Source organism: Hemibagrus wyckioides, linkage group LG08, assembly GCF_019097595.1.
Source record: "Hemibagrus wyckioides isolate EC202008001 linkage group LG08, SWU_Hwy_1.0, whole genome shotgun sequence".
NCBI lineage: Eukaryota > Metazoa > Chordata > Actinopteri > Siluriformes > Bagridae > Hemibagrus > Hemibagrus wyckioides.
Genome location: NC_080717.1, coordinates 9,497,681 through 9,514,070, shown reverse-complemented (window position 1 = coordinate 9,514,070; position 16,390 = coordinate 9,497,681). Strand labels below are relative to the sequence as shown.

Sequence of the window (16,390 nt, the reverse complement as noted above, 5' to 3'; positions counted from 1 at the left end):
GATGTGCACCGTTTGCCTCAAAATGATAATACGAAAAGAAACCATACAAGTTTGATGCACAACACCAAAATCCACTTAGGTTCCTAGTCCTAGTGCGCTTCCTTCTCATGCTACTACCACTGCTATTAGCCCTCCCTAGTGTACCTATATAGTGAGCAAGGATGCATTTGAGACACTAAGCGAAACCTTGTGAAAGGGCGTGATAGGCTGACGCGTATTACGTGGCAGCTGGAGCAGCTCGAGTTGAGCTGCCAAAATCTCTCTGTGCACAAAAACACACACATCTTCACGGGTGTTGCCGCTTTTGGTGCTAATCTTTAGTTAAATCCCTAATCAGGATGGAAGTTAACACATGCAATATCCAAGTTCTTCTGCAAGCTGCCGAATACTTGGAAAGAAAAGAAAGAGGTATTGTAACATGAACGTATGTTGTTATTTCTTTGTGATTATATTATCACAGAACGAGACCAACCCCCGCTACAGACAATCAAGCCGCTCAGCATTAAAAAAAAAATGTGCTTCTTATATAGTGAAACTAATATATTTTTAACGCCGACTTTCAAGATTTCGTCCTTATGTTTTTAGTTCCTGGTTTAAAAATGATGTTTAGTCATGGGAACGCTGTGTTTGACTCGAGCTCTTTTTCAGCCCCTCCATTGTACACAAAGGCGCGAACGGCGGTAAATTTGAAAAACTATTCCCACCGTACACTGCCATTAAACCTCACTTTAGTTATACAAACATTATTAGACGAACCGTGTGTTTTTAACATTATTTATCACCACGATTGTGCAAAAAAAATGCAATAGGAAATGCATTAAATAATTAAACCGCTGGCGCCAAAAAAATAGGACGAAAACATGAAAACTGCGCTCGCGCTGATTGACTGCATTTGGATTTTTATCGCTTAATGAATGAATGAAAACCTCTTTAATGTTCTGGTCTTGACTTCGCCATAACGATTTTATTCATTTATTTATTTTCTCTCTATATATTTTTAACCATTTCATTTAGTTACCCCCCTGTCCTTTATTTAGGTATCTAGTTAGCATGCTAGCTAACGTTACTGTACCAGTTCTGATCCGGGCGTCCACCACCAAAGTACACGGTTTATTCTGGAGCACTATCGTTTTTTATTTATTTATTTGTTTGTTTGTTTTTCTTTTGTTTTTTTTAACAGAAGCTGAGCATGGCTACGCTTCGGTCCTTCCATTTTACAGTAAAACGACAGAAAAAAGAAGCAAAGCAAAAACTAAAAAGAATTCAGCTGGGAGCAGCAGGTGAGTTGTTTGCCGAATCCTACCGCGCATGCGCGTATTCCTTTTGTTTTCTTTGTATTAGTATAGAAAAATCCTGAGAGTTGAAACGGTTCATTTAGGCATAATTATGCAGTCTATCAATTACTCGTTGATAAGTGTTGTCTAAGAAGTCTAGCAGTGACTATGTAGTAAGTACATTTACTTTTAGCAGACGTCCTTATCCAGAGCGACTTACAATTTATCTCATTTTATGCAATTGAGGGCCCTGCTCAGGGGCCCAGTAGTGGCAGCTTGGTGGACCTGGGATTTGAACTCACAACCTTCCGATCAGTAGTCCACTAAACTTCTAAGCCACTAAGCTCCCACATCCCCTGTAGAAACCCAGAACTGTCTCAAAATAAAATTTTCTTTATTATTATTATTATTGGTTCAAATGTAAGAAGATGTACAGAGATTTTCCACACAGTTCAATTGTAGACAAATATAACCAAGCATTTCAAGTATCTAGCTATCAGCTAAAAACCCTGCTTAATCTGATCCATTACTAGATGCCAAAACACAGACCGGTTAAACATGTAGACCACCTTTGCCAGCTGATAGATGGAAACAGTTTCAGTTGGTCCTGCTCATTTCTTTTATGAAAATAACGCAGTATCAGTAAGGTGACTAGAGAATCTTAAGTAAAGGAGGAGTGGAAATGGTTTGACTATAGTTTAGCATCATAGTAACCACTACACACCAAAATGCCTTGATGTAAACACCTATATCCGGGTAGTTGAATGGAAGATCAGGGTTCAAGCCCCAGCACCACCAAGCTGCCACCTGCTCCAGGGGCGCTGCATCATGGCAGACCCTGCGCTCTGACCTCAACCCCCCCAAGGATGGGATATGCGAAAAAAGAATTTCACTGTGCAGTAATGTATATGTGACAGACTTAACTTATGAACAAATGTATGAAAAAACTAGTGACATGGATCTCTTTATTGGGTATATATACCCAAACTCATAAATTCTGCTTGGTAGATTTGTATATCTAGCCAAAAACTTTTCAGGCAGGTTTTGGGATCATGTCTGTATGCAGTGTCCATAATGCTTGTGGTGTATAATTTGTGGTCACTATATGTTAACTATAATGGCCTTAGACAATTTGAAATTTCATAAAAAATAGCATATATTCTTGAAACTAGTATCATCATTTGTTGGGTTTAAATGTGTAATGTGTGTTTTTTCCAGGTCAGTTCACAATGAACTGGAAAAGCACAGGTATGATCACATCCATATTATCTAACTTCTATTCCAGTGAGTTATTACAAGCAGTTAAAATTGGGTGAGGAGGAAAAACTGTAAATTTCTCTGATTTCTGTGTGCAGACGAGCTCAGTTGCGGCACTGCTTGGAGCAGCTGAAACAGCAGGTCCCACTGTCCTCAGACTCTTCAAGGAACACCACTTTGAACTTGCTTAGACGGGCACAGATGCACATAAAGGTGAGAAAAGATTGAAGCCTCTTAAAGATTAAAGATCTTTTAAGAAGAAAGATCTAAAAGTGGGGGAAAAAAGCTCAGAAAGTGGGGAATAACTAATAATTAGACAGGGAAACAGTTTAGCCAAGGAAAACAACCGTAGTTGATGACCGAAACTTTGTAAGAGCTGTGAAGGAGCACCCAAAAACAACAGGTCATTATCATCAACAGCTACACAGAGCAGTGGTGAAGGTGTCACTAACCATACATGCAAGAAGGCTTCAAGAGCATGAATATAGAGGACATAGCATAAGATCCGAACCACTTATCAATAGTAGACTCGGATTGGTATTGAGAAAGAAAGAAAGAGATGAGCCACGAAGTTCTGGAACCAAGATTGGTGATGGAAAGGCCAAACTGTGGAGAAAAAAAAATCTGCTCTTTATGCAACATTAACAAGCTCATTTGTCATGCATGGTGGAGGTAGTGTCATGCCTTGGGCTTGCATGGCTGCACCAGATACAGTTGAGCAGCATTTCACTAACTAAGAGTAGACCGAAGTGAGGTACACCTTAAAATATACAGAATCTGAAGTACAAGCCTGGTAAAGCATGATTGTTCGGTGATGGCTTGATGTATTTATTGCACCCAAGAAAACTGAAAGCAAATATGAAGTGTTATTTACACATACATAATCATCTTATCTGCTTTCTCATATTCATCGCTGAACAGGCATAACATTGAGACCGGTGAAGTGTTAGGGGGTGGGATATATTAGGCAGCAAGTGAACATTTTGTCCTCAAAGTTTGAGTAAGTTTGACGAAGGGTCAAAATTGTGATGGCTAGACGACGGGATCAGAGCAACTGCAGCTCTTGTGGGGTGCCCTGGGTTTGCAGTGGTCAGTATCTATCAAAAGTATCTTTTAAGTCCTGTAAAGGATCTAATGCTAACATCTTGGTGCCAGATACCACAGCACACCTTCAGGGATCTAGTGGAGTCCATGCCTTGACGTGTCAGGGCTGTTTTGGCAGTAAAACGGGGACAAACACAATATTAGGCAGGTGGTTGTAATGTTATGCTTGATTGTTGTATGTGTATGACACACATCTTAAAATGCTTCATAACCTGGCAGTATAGATTGCAGGATGTGTTTAGTGTCAACTACACTGGAGTCTCATTGTGCTGGTGGTTTGCTTGCAGAAGTTGCAGGAGCAAGACGAGCGGGCTGAGCTACTAAAGGACCGGCTGCGCTGGGAGCAGCAGGAGCTGCGTCTGCGTCTGCAACAGCTGCAGGGTGGCACAGAGAGGATGCGTAATGACAGCCTGGGATCGGCCATGTCCTCCGAAAGATCCGATTCAGACAGAGGTAATTGTTTTTGCAAACTATCATCAGAGTACATTAAGTAGTACAATAGTTCTGAGCGTATAGTCCGACTGGTGAAAAATATCCTATACTTGTCACGTCTAATAACAGCAAGATGTTTTCACTAAATCTGTATCATTCCACTAATCACGAGTTGCCAAGTCATGGGAACCGCTGCATTATTCCAAGAGGTTGCAAACCTGTGACATTATTTTTTATTTTTGTTTGTGTATTTTTTTTATTATTATTATTTATTTTTTTATAATTATTTATTTAACTTCTGCATCAGATATGCATAAACTGTAGGCCACCGGGGATTTAACTATTCTCTAGAGTGACTTTTTCACACAGCTAATTATCCTTGCTGTTGGATAAAGGACAAAAGCAATACCATTCAGCTGCTAGTAAATTAGCAATCCAAAAAATAAGTGATTTCTTTTCCCCTCATACTGAGGTAACCTGTGTAAAATATGGATGGAAGTATCTTTCAGACTGTTTTCAAAACTAATTAAAAGTAAAAACCGAGCCATTGGTTTTAATTATTGGACAAGAGATTCAAATATATATCAAGGCACAATCATCTGTTCTGCACATTTTCATTCTTGCTCATCGACTGTGACTGACTTCATGTCCAAATACAAACACGTCCCATATTATACTCCCAGTCCAACTCTGACAGTTTCTATGCAAGGTATTAGAATGCAAATGGAATTGTAATTAGAGTTTTGCCATACGCAAAGGGAAATGCAATCGCAAAGATGGACTTTCCATTGAAAATATGGCAGACACATTATTATGTACATCAGTGTAAATGAAAATGCAAACTGTAATATACACCAATCAGGCATAACATTATGGCCACCTGCCTAATATTGTGTCGGTCCCCCCTTTTTGCTGCCAAAACAGACCCATCAAGGCATGGACTCTACTAGATCCCTGAAGGTGTGCTGTGGCATCTGGCAGCAAGATGTTAGCAGTAGATCCTTTACGTCTAGCAGCAGTTTGCTTAAAGAATACTTTTGATAGATACTTTTGACCACTACAGCCCGGGAAGACCCCACAAGAGCTGCCTTTTCGGAGATGCCCCATTCTAGTCGTTTAGCCATCACAATTTGGCCCTCGCTCAAATCCTTACTTTTGCCTATTTTTCCTGCCTCTAACACATCGACTTTGAGGACAAAATGTTCACTTGCTGCCTAATATATCCCACCCACTAACAGGTGCCATGATGAAATCAATGTTATTCACTTCACCTGTCCGTGGTCATAATGTTATGCCTGATCAGTGTACAATTTGTATGTTCATTTAAACTGTCACATTTTATGAAACCGCAATTGAAATACAAGTTACGATTAGTTTTGAAAATAGTCCAGACAGTACATCCAGACTGAGGAGACGAACTAAACCAACTTGTAGACATGTTCTTCATCTTCGGTAATGGGGTGGAAATACTCCCTGGATGGGACCACTTGATTTGCAGGCTTGGCAAATGACTTTTTTTTTTTTTTTCTCTTATCGTTACAAAGGCCCCTTGCAGTGGAACTCTTTTTTTTTTTTTTTTTTCTTTTTTTTTGTGGAGAATGAAATGTCCTTTGTTAAAAATAGACATTTGAAATAATGACGCACTCCCTCTTGGTTATTAGTGCTTAACTGATATTTATCAAGAAGTGTTTGTTTTTCCCCTTCACAGTGCTTATAATTCTTATCATTTCTGTTTAGACAGACTGTTAAGTATAAAGTAGTGTATTTACACATCATGATTAAGGCAATCTGTATAATAAAAAGCAAAAGGGGTTAGAAATGTGTAGTGTTAAAATGTACTATCTGTTCTCTTATTGCAGAGGATGTGGAGATTGATGTTGAGAGCATGGTGTGGACTTTGGACTCTGACGGCCTGGGCTTGACGCACACCGACGCAGATCATAGTTACTCCACTTCCGGCCGTTCCTGGTTATGACGAATACAAAACCGCTCTCAATAATTTCTGAAACATTCCAAAAAAAAAAAAAAAAACTATCATAAGTCTGAAGAAAAAAACAAAAAGAGGCCTCAAACCAAAAACATGACAGCTTGCCACAGAAACACACCGCTGCCATTTTATAACCATCAGACTCAGGCTGTTTGCAAGCATTACTGGATTTTTGGTAATATATGATATTTTTTATGACGTGGTGCTCTAGATACGCAGTGATTTTAATGGAGGTCTGACAGTTCGGTCATGTATTTTTTTGTCCTTTAATGTCCTTGTCATTCTTCTTGCAGCTAATTGGCTCTGTGTCAGGGTCATCCTGCAGTATATACTTGCTTGCACTTAGACCTTACACTTATTTAACAAATGTTGCTCTCTAATGTTTTGATATGTTGCACAAAAGCAGCTGCATCAGCACTTAACTTCATCATCCGTACTTAAGGCGTTTGTTCGTTTCATGTCAAATGCAGATCGTGTCCATATCAGTGTTTTTGGAAAGCACTCATGGAGGTGTATTCTGTGCAGCCAGTGGGGGAAAAACTTCTTCTAGTAAACAATCTCGTTTGCCCAGTTAAATTCAATCTATAATAATCTCTGGATAGAAAGTTAATCCGATGATGGCATTGATACAAATTAAATTCAGTATTGATCAGCTGGCATGATCTTATCTGTCTTTACACCAGCTTCCTTCATTTAGCAGTGGCATGTTTAAGTCAAGTATTTCCTACTGATTTATACACGTGTCTACTGAAAGTGGTTCATGCCTTACATGATACTTTTTTCCTGCACTAGTTTTTAGGTAAGCTAATTTTAGGTGCCATTCAGATCAGTTTTCCTAAAAATGATTCCAGAAACAGTGTATTTTTAGATGGAAAATGTAGATTAATAGTAAGCATCCCCCCCCCCACGTTCCTACCAACGTAGTTGCTAGGCTTCACCTGGAAGGTGTATCTAATACTTAGGACTTTTTTAAAAAATAAAATAAAAAAAATGTGTATGTACAATAAATTCTGTTGAAATATCAGCAATCCTGCTGAACCTGGCATTTATGCAATTAATTAATGTTCAGTTATTCAGTGTAAATATACACAGCTAAATAGTACACTGTATATGTGATTGTGAACACCAAAAGCCTTATGGATTTTTTTGTACGCCTTTGGATCGCCATCACTTTTGTATTTATCTGCCCTATGTGTATTCGTATGTAGCATTTTTCTTACCAATGTAAACCTTTTTGTACAAATAAATATTTTATGTATTTAACTTGACTTCTAGTCCAAGTTCATGTTGAATGTTTCGGAGGTCATTTGAGAGTTTTTAACTTGCTAACGTGAAGGAAATAGTCTGTATTGGAAAGGTATTTTTTATGTTCAGAGAAGTCTGTTAAAACTCCAGAGTTATTTACCGCATAGGTACCGTAGGTGGGATAAGCACTGAATAGATTCTTGACACTTGTGCTGAATTTCGAAAGGCCGAGGGGGTTAGGGCTCCAGAGCGGAGGTGTTCAGACCTGTTGGAATAAGTGTTTTCATAGCAACCTGTGGGACAAAGACAAAGGTCACATTTATTAATATTGAAGCAAATTGGATGCTTGTATGGTATTACATGTCACCACATTCATTTATTTTCAGAAAATGCTATACATCAATCAGCCATAACATTATGAGCACTGACGGGTGAAGTGAATAATCCTGTGAGTGTCCAGTATCATTTGGCGGCCCCAACTCACAGGACCTGAAGGATACTTGCATGACTTAAAGGAAACTTTTGATAGATACTGACCTCCATGGGCCCTAACCCACAATTTACAGGACTTAAAGTACACTTACAGGATGTAAAGGATACTTGTAATAGATACTGACACAAGAGCTGCAGTTTTGGAGATGCTCTGATCCAGTCGTCTAGCCATCACAATTTGTAAACTCGCTCAAATCCTTACGCTTGCCCATTTTTCCTGCTTCTAACACATCGACTATGAGGACAACTTACAGGACTTAAAGGGTCTGCTGCTAACATCTAGGTGCCAGATACTACAGCACACCTTCAGGGATCTAGTGGCATCCATGTCTCGACGGGTCAGGGCTGTTTCGGCAGCAACAGGGGGACCAACACAATATTAGGCAGGTGGTCATAATGTTATACCTGATCGGTGTATATTGATCAGGGCCACTATGATTATAATAATTGTCTGTGGGAATAAGACTGGTCAAGACTAGGATTAAAAGAATAGAAAAAAACACACCTTAGAGAATGATGAATTTCATATGCATTACAAATAAAATGGAAAATAATAAAACAGATTTATTTTAGCATATATTTTGTAGCTCAAATTTCCAAACTTGACATGCACATTAACGTTCAGATTTTTCAGGTTTTACTGCAGTATTTCTAGACGATCCAGTATTTCTAGACGATCCTGCTTTCTCAGAATTCCTTCTATTTTCTGATGCGTCACAGTGAGAATGATGTTTTCAAAATACAGTAAACTCCTTTTTTCTCCTTACACAGAGCTGATCCTTATGGTCAGTTTAATGCTTGCTTTATCAGACCACAGAAGACTCATTTAAAAAAAACGTTGTAATCACCTGCAAACTTCACTCTCACTGTTTCGGGCTATAGTGACAGAGGGCTCTCTTAATGGTGGATGTGTTGTATGTGATTTGTACATCTGATGTCTCAACTCATTCACCATTTGTTGTTGTCTTGGGGTTCTGTTGAACCTTTTGGACACGTTTATTCATCCCTGGGATGGAATTCTGATGTCCAGTAGTCATATAAAACTGAAATAAATGTCTTAAATTGAATCAAAATGACCTCTGATGTGAATTCGGTGAATCCTTAACCGTCTCAGCGTGAAAAACTGAGATATTTTTTTTTTGGCATTTGTGACCTGAGCAGTTGTTAACTCTTGGGCATGTGCCATTCTGTATATTCCCCTGAGGGGGAAAACACCACCCTACTGTCCCATGACGTTCATTTTGAATTATTTAATGTCCTTCAAATAAAGTTTGTGTCCCTTTAGTTAAATAGCCTCTTTCTTTCTTAATGGTGTTGACACAGCAATGGAGTTATTTGATTAAAAAGAATCCCTGTTGCTAATGAGGCTGTTTTTCAGATAGTCTTCAAGAGCGACTGCCTTGCGTGTTCCCAGTTCATTTTTTTTCTGAGCAATGCAATTTAATCTGTTTTACTTTGACTATCTGAAAGCATTTTGACCTTACTGAGAGGTACAAGCTAGAGATTGTGCATGGGAAATGAAAACCCACATAAGAAATAACTCTGGTGATCAATATATTTGATTAAAAAAGTTTTTATTGACAGTAAGCAAATGCTACTGAATTAAGAGCTTCACAGATTCAACATTAAACAGTATGTACTTTATATTTCAGGATTTGTTTTCCCAGTAAATACACTACATTGCCAAAAGTTTTGGAACACCCCCTCCATATAATTGAATAGTTCCAGTGAAAGAAACTCTTGTGAACCCAGGTCCAACATCAGTGCCTGACCTCACAAATGTGCTTCTAGAAGAATCTATGGGGTTGAGGTCAGGACTCGGTCAAGTGCAGGGCAGTCGAGTTCCTCACACCAAACTCACTCATGTCTTTATGGACCTTGCTTTGTGCACTGGTGTGCAGTCATGATGGAACAGGAAGGGGTCATCCCCAAACTGTTCCCACAAAGTTGGGAGCATGAAATTGTCCAAAATGTCTTGGTATACTGAAGCATTAAGAGTTCCTTAGTTCACTGGAACTAAGGGGCCAAACCCTGAAAAACAACACCCGAGTTCAATGATTTGAAGGGGTTTCCCAAAATTTTTGGCAATATAGTGTATAACTTTAAAACACTAAGATTCAAGCATATACCCAGGCATTGCCATCTTGCTGCAATTATATCGTTTGTGTTTCTTTCTTTGTGCAGCAGACATGGGCAATGACTTTTGTAATGTGGACCCCGGCAACGCTCATATCACTTCAATTTGAAGCAATAAAATCATATACAGCAAAACAGAAAGATGATTTTTTTTAAAGCTAAGAGCACATCTGAACCTGGATTCTGAGATGATATTCTTCATAATTAACAAATAGGAAAAAAAAAAAAAAAAAACAATTAAAAAAATATATATATTAATTAACAAAATGATTTTAAAATATCTTGTAAATTAGGATAGGAGCAGAAACACATAGGCTATGTTCAGACAGCATAACAAAACAGATCATTTCTTTAAAATGTTCATTTCAGACTAAACGTCCACACTAGTTAGAAAGCTGGGTGGCACATTTAATCTAAAATATTTGAATGATATAGTATTTATGTAGGTGAGAAAAGGACATTAAGGATCATGTTTTATATAACAGCAATGCCCCGTCATATATATATATTTAACACAGATAATGTAAACTAAACCGCCTTATGCGGTTATTACTAATGTACTGCTGCAACACTGTCTACACTTCTTAACAATGCCCTGAAATCTGAAATAAAGATAAAAATGAGGTTTAAATCCATATGGGGGGGAAAAAAACCCACCCTGATGTTTCCCACCAAAACAGGATACCCTTATAAATCCGATTTCTGCTACCTATCTGAACATAGCCACTCACATTGTATAAAAATGCTGACTACGTGAGCCGTGACAGGATCATGCATCCACAACCGAATCCAATTTACTGATAAGTTAGTGATAAAAATTGAAGGGCGTAAGTGAGGGAATGGGTGCAGTAGATGAAACCCGGCACAAGCTTAGAAAGATGGTGCCCCCATCAAAGTCTCAAAATCATACATATTGTTTTTTCTGTGCATGAGAGGCCAGGCCTTTCGCCTTCTCTTTAGCAGCGAGAGCCGTTTCTCGAGCCTTCTCTGTTGCAGTCTCTGCCAGTGTTCTTGTGGGCGTTTCACCTGAACAGAAGGACAGCGTGGCTTAGTAAAAAAACAAAACAAAAAAACAATGAATTTACAACCTAAATTATTCACATCACAACAGATTCTTACCTTGCATTCTGGCCAAGACGTATTCAAATCCTTTCATGGTCTTTACTACACTGCTCTTAAACCGGGCAAGGCCAAATTCCTTTATTTAACAAAAAGAAAAACAGGATTTTTAGACAAGCATGTTGCCATGTAATGCATGAGATTCAGCACTTTAAACTACAGACTAGGGGCTAGGCAGCTGTTCAGCTGTCAACAAGCCACAACTGTTCCTGCTATTTTCAGTGGCTGCTTGTAACAACATTAAACTCGAGTCACTGCTGGCTCGATGTTATTTAAAACACCATGACTTATCGCCTGGTTTGGCGGAGTCATGATTCTAACCCCTCTAACCCACTGACCTGAACAGCTCTGGAAAAGCCGCAGAGGTTGGAGGAGATCCACGCTTCTCTCTTGACCTCTGTCATGTTGCTGTTGTCAAGGCTGACTGTGTACACACAGCGCTCCTGCACGGACTAATGAAAGAAAATAAGTGGTCAATACATATTTAAAACAATTATTCAGTCTGCTATATAAATAACACCCTACACTTTTCTGGAACTGCTTTACACTGTATTTTGGGATGTGTGTTCATTCAGCCACAAGAAGTCAGGTATTGATGTAGGTAAGGCAGGTCCTGATGACCGGCTAGAAGGCCAGTAAACAGGCATATGATCGGTATTCCAGATGTGGTCGGTATTCCAAAGATGTTTTGTGGAGGCTCTGTGCAGGCAACTTGAGTTGTTCCACACCAACCACCATGTCTTCACTTGAACTGGAACTGGTGTGGGCTCTTCATGCCCAGCATACAAAGACATTTTGCTCACATATGTGTTGAAACCATGCATCCAGATATTTTTGCCATATCGTGCATGTTTGTGTTTTGAATAAAGTGTGAACAAAAGGACAGCGCAAACCTTAAATTTATGAGAAGTACATTTCTATTCAATACCAGAATGTCAGCCAATCTAATGGCTAAATTATTCAGCTCCAAAGACTATTTATCTGCATATGAATGACTATGAACGTTTCAGTAATAGACAAAGAAACATTACTGGCAAAATAAGATTCATTAACCTACATTCAACAAACTTCAACTCTGTACGAGTCAGGTCAGACATGCAGGGCGCAAATCTACCATTTTAGAAGTCCACAATTCAAACAGGAAATGTAAAGGTCATCAGTGAGTCACATTAAATTGTGCATCAGTGACATCTGCAGCCTCAGGAGAAGCTTACAGATACAGAGGTTCACTCACCATGAGACGTGCATGAGTGATGTTCCAGGTAAAAGAGACCGTGGTCCTTTTTTGGGGATCCACTACAGAGTCCTCGATGATGTAGGCCTTGCGTGCCATGTGGCCGGGCAAAAACTTTTCTGCCCAACGTGGCACTCGGCTGGTTTTGGTCAAGAGTCGCCGGGAAATGAGGCGATTATCAGGAGTAACCTCCCGAAAGATGATGTCTTCGGTCAACACATGATTACTACCGAGAAGAGGACAGAATTACTTGGGACTCGAAAAGTATTCTCATGCAATCTTGAGTACTTGTTCTAGAGATCAGTGATGCATTAAACACTGACCCAGAAGTCACTGCGGCAAAACAATGCCAGATAACAGAATCCTGAGCGATAACTAAGCTTCTTTTTGCCATAATCTAAAAAATGCATCTATGATTTCAACCGATGTTGGTTTGTCGAAAAGTTTTCTCTCTCATCAAAATATTTACCACGTTATACACTATATTGCCAAAAGTATTCGCTCACCTGCCTTGACTCGCATATGAACTTAAGTGACATCCCATTCCTAATCCATAGGGTTCAATATGACGTCGGTCCACCCTTTGCAGCTATAACAGCTTCAACTCTTCTGGGAAGGCTGTCCACAAGGTTTAGGAGTGTGTTTATGGGAATTTTTGACCATTCTTCCAGAAGCGCATTTGTGAGGTCACACACTGATGTTGGACGAGAAGGCCTGGCTCTCAGTCTCCGCTCTAATTCATCCCAAAGGTGTTCTATCGGGTTGAGGTCAGGACTCTGTGCAGGCCAGTCAAGTTCATCCACACCAGACTCTGTCATCCATGTCTTTATGGACCTTGCTTTGGTCACTGGTGCACAGCCATGTTGGAAGAGGAAGGGGCCAGCTCCAAACTGTTCCCACAAAGTTGGGAGCATGGAATTGTCCAAAATGTCTTGGTATGCTGAAGCATTCAGAGTTCCTTTCACTGGAACTAAGGGGCCAAGCCCAGCTCCTGAAAAACAACCCCACACCATAATCCCCCCCTCCACCAAACTTTACACTTGGCACAATGCAGTCAGACAAGTACCGTTCTCCTGGCAACCGCCAAACCCAGACTCGTCCATCAGATCGCCAGATGGAGAAGCGCGATTCGTCACTCCAGAGAACGCGTCTCCACTGCTCTAGAGTCCAGTGGCGGCGTGCTTTACACCACTGCATCCGACGCTTTGCATTGCACTTGGTGATGTATGGCTTGGATGCAGCTGCTCGGCCATGGAAACCCATTCCATGAAGCTCTCTGCGCACTGTTCTTGAGCTAATCTGAAGGCCACATGAAGTTTGGAGGTCTGTAGCGATTGACTCTGCAGAAAGTTGGCGACCTCTTCGCACTATGCGCCTCAGCATCCGCTGACCCCGCTCCGTCAGTTTACGTGGCCTACCACTTCGTGGCTGAGTTGCTGTCGTTCCCAAACACTTCCACGTTCTTATAATACAGCTGACAGTTGACTGTGGAATATTTAGGAGTGAGGAAATTTCACGACTGGATTTGTTGCACAGGTGCCATCCTATCACAGTTCCACGCTGGAATTCACTGAGCTCCTGAGAGCGACCCATTCTTTCACAAATGTTTGTAAAAACAGTCTGCATGCCTAGGTGCTTGATTTTATACACCTGTGGCCATGGAAGTGATTGGAACACCTGATTCTGATTATTTGGATGGGTGAGCGAATACTTTTGGCAATATAGTGTATCTAAAGTATATTGCTTTATATTTCAAAACACAACCATCAACAGCCATGTTGAATGAGAATTGCCAGAAATTGCTACAATTGCCGTATAAAAGGGATTTAAAATAGATCTTGTAATCTTTGGTTTTTACCTGTACGGATTTGGGTATCTTTGCCAGAAGGCTTGAGAAACTTGGTCCCATGTGCCTTTAAGAGAGGCTGCACAGTTGAAATACTTCACCATTGTTCCCAGTGAAGTGGCTTTAGCAAAAAGCTGTAATCAGGAAAGAAAAAGAAAGCCCAGAAAATTTCTAAATGAAGTCTAGGAGAAAGCTGTAACAACTGAAATGCACAACAATAATACACTTAAAGCAGATGGATGTTGAAAATAATGAGCAAAGACAAAAAGATACGTCGCTGTCAAAACACCAGTCAAGTTTATGATCTGTATTATTCTTCATGGTCCTGGGTAGCGCGTGTTTGATGACGTAATAATACTAAAAACCACGGACACTATGACGACATCTTCACTAATAGTTTTCTACTTTTTTTATTTAATAATTTAAAATGTTATTAAATGTTGGGGACTAGAACATTAACAGTTGTGTTTTAATAATTAATCAAAGCTAGTTAAACCTTATATCACTGACCCAACCAACACGCTTACTGCCTGCTGGACGCGCTAGCATGCTACATCAGGTCTGAATGAAACTTTTTGCCAGGAGTCCTAATATTAATACCGAAACGACAGAAAAAACGACCGAATGCTTACCAAACTCGGAGGAGTCGTTTATCTTGAATTCTTTGCCATTTCCAATCCTCCAACATTTCAGGAGGTTGGAATACCTCGAGAACACGAGACGTGCTTCACGTCAGGAAGGTCATGGAGAGCCTAGTCACGCGTAGCCAAACCTTCAGACTAACGGCAGAAGGTCTGGACGCTATAGCAACGTTTATTGGCCAAGAACCGACTGACTGACATGTAAAGAAACCAATCACAGCTCGCTTTGTTCAGCGTTATGTTTAGGGGCGGGGCAAAATCACTACAAAATAGCCCGTTGTGCAACAATAGAACCTTCATTTAATAAAGTCGTCCAAAATTAATGCGCCTATATGGTGAACTGCACATAATTCGGAAAAGCCATCCCCATAACCGCTCATTGTCACAATTCTAAATGCTTAGAAGCATTTCTAAGAGGCAAGTAGAGCGTCACGGGGGCTTTGTTTCTAGGCGGACCATTAAAAACGCGACACACACGAATCCAATCAGATAACGATTTTTTTTATTTAACGCTTATAAACATTGTATATGAATGAATATGACAGAAATCCAGAGATACAGGCATAATCAAACACACTACAGTATTTGACATGCATCAGAGGTTCAGCCAACGGTTCATGAGTATGACGTCTGAGGCTGAGACTACTGACTTCCGCAAAACTGTCCGCTCTGTGCACTTGAGTACCCTAAGTAGGACGCCTAGCTAGTGTGTAGACATGTGGCTGCCATAGGCTTGCATTCAAAGCTTTTTTTTATTTCTGTTTTGAAACAGAGAGGTAGCCAGACAGCAACGTCTGTCGTCAGCAAAGTCTAATACTCCACGTCCACTTTATCAGGGACACCTTGACATTTATGCATTTATCTAATCAGCCAATTATGTGGCAGCAAACACAGTGCATGAAATCATGCAGATGCAGTGCACGAGTTTCTGCTCACATAAAACATCAGAATGGGGAAAATACTCAAAGCAGCCCACTTGATAGCAACCATCATGCCATAGTTGAAGTCACTGAAATCACTGCGACTTTAACTGTGGCATGGTTATTGGTATAGGTTTGAGTATTTCATACTGGTGATCGATAGCGTCAAATCCGCACCATAAGTATCGTACTCGTGAAAAAATATCGTACTCGTAAAATAAAATATCGTACTCGTAAAAAAATATCGTACTCGTAAAATAAAATATCGTACTCGTAAAAAAATATCGTACTCGTAAAATAAAATATCGTACTCGTAAAAAAATATCGTACTCGTAAAAAAATATCGTACTCATAAAATAAAATATCATACTCGTAAAAAAAATCGTACTCGTAAAATAAAATATCATACTCGTAAAAAAAATATCGTACTCGTAAAAAAATATCGTACTCGTAAAATAAAATATCGTACTCGTAAAAAAATATCGTACTTGTAAAAAAAACCATCGTACTCGTAAAAAAAAAACGTACTTGTAAAAAAATAAAAGTACTTGTAAAAAATCATACTTGTAAAAAATATCGTACTTGTAACAAAAAAATATCATACTCCTCAAAACACGTGAATCACAAGGATGCTAGTGTGTTCTTTCCAGCATGCTAGTGTTTGTTATTCCAAAAATCACGCGTAGAGTTTTATGCAGATTAG

General features: G+C 39.6%; 2 protein-coding genes across 2 annotated transcripts; one reads left to right on the top strand and one right to left on the bottom strand.

Moving 5' to 3' along the window:
• Positions 1-222: 222 nt before the first annotated feature.
• On the top strand, positions 223-7,322 carry mxd3 (MAX dimerization protein 3). The gene is made up of 6 exons (XM_058397961.1): positions 223-408; positions 1,181-1,280; positions 2,493-2,522; positions 2,630-2,744; positions 3,923-4,088; positions 5,927-7,322. The coding sequence occupies exons 1-6, from the start codon at positions 339-341 to the stop codon at positions 6,040-6,042; spliced, it is 597 nt and encodes a 198-aa protein (XP_058253944.1). The 5' UTR covers positions 223-338; the 3' UTR covers positions 6,043-7,322.
• Positions 7,323-9,348: 2,026 nt separating this feature from the next.
• Positions 9,349-14,917, bottom strand: prelid1a (PRELI domain containing 1a). Its single transcript, XM_058397911.1, has 6 exons — positions 14,759-14,917; positions 14,139-14,260; positions 12,281-12,506; positions 11,385-11,498; positions 11,047-11,125; positions 9,349-10,953 (listed from the first exon to the last, which is right to left on the bottom strand). The coding sequence occupies exons 2-6, from the start codon at positions 14,228-14,230 to the stop codon at positions 10,832-10,834; spliced, it is 633 nt and encodes a 210-aa protein (XP_058253894.1). The 5' UTR covers positions 14,231-14,260; positions 14,759-14,917; the 3' UTR covers positions 9,349-10,831.
• Positions 14,918-16,390: the final 1,473 nt, after the last annotated feature.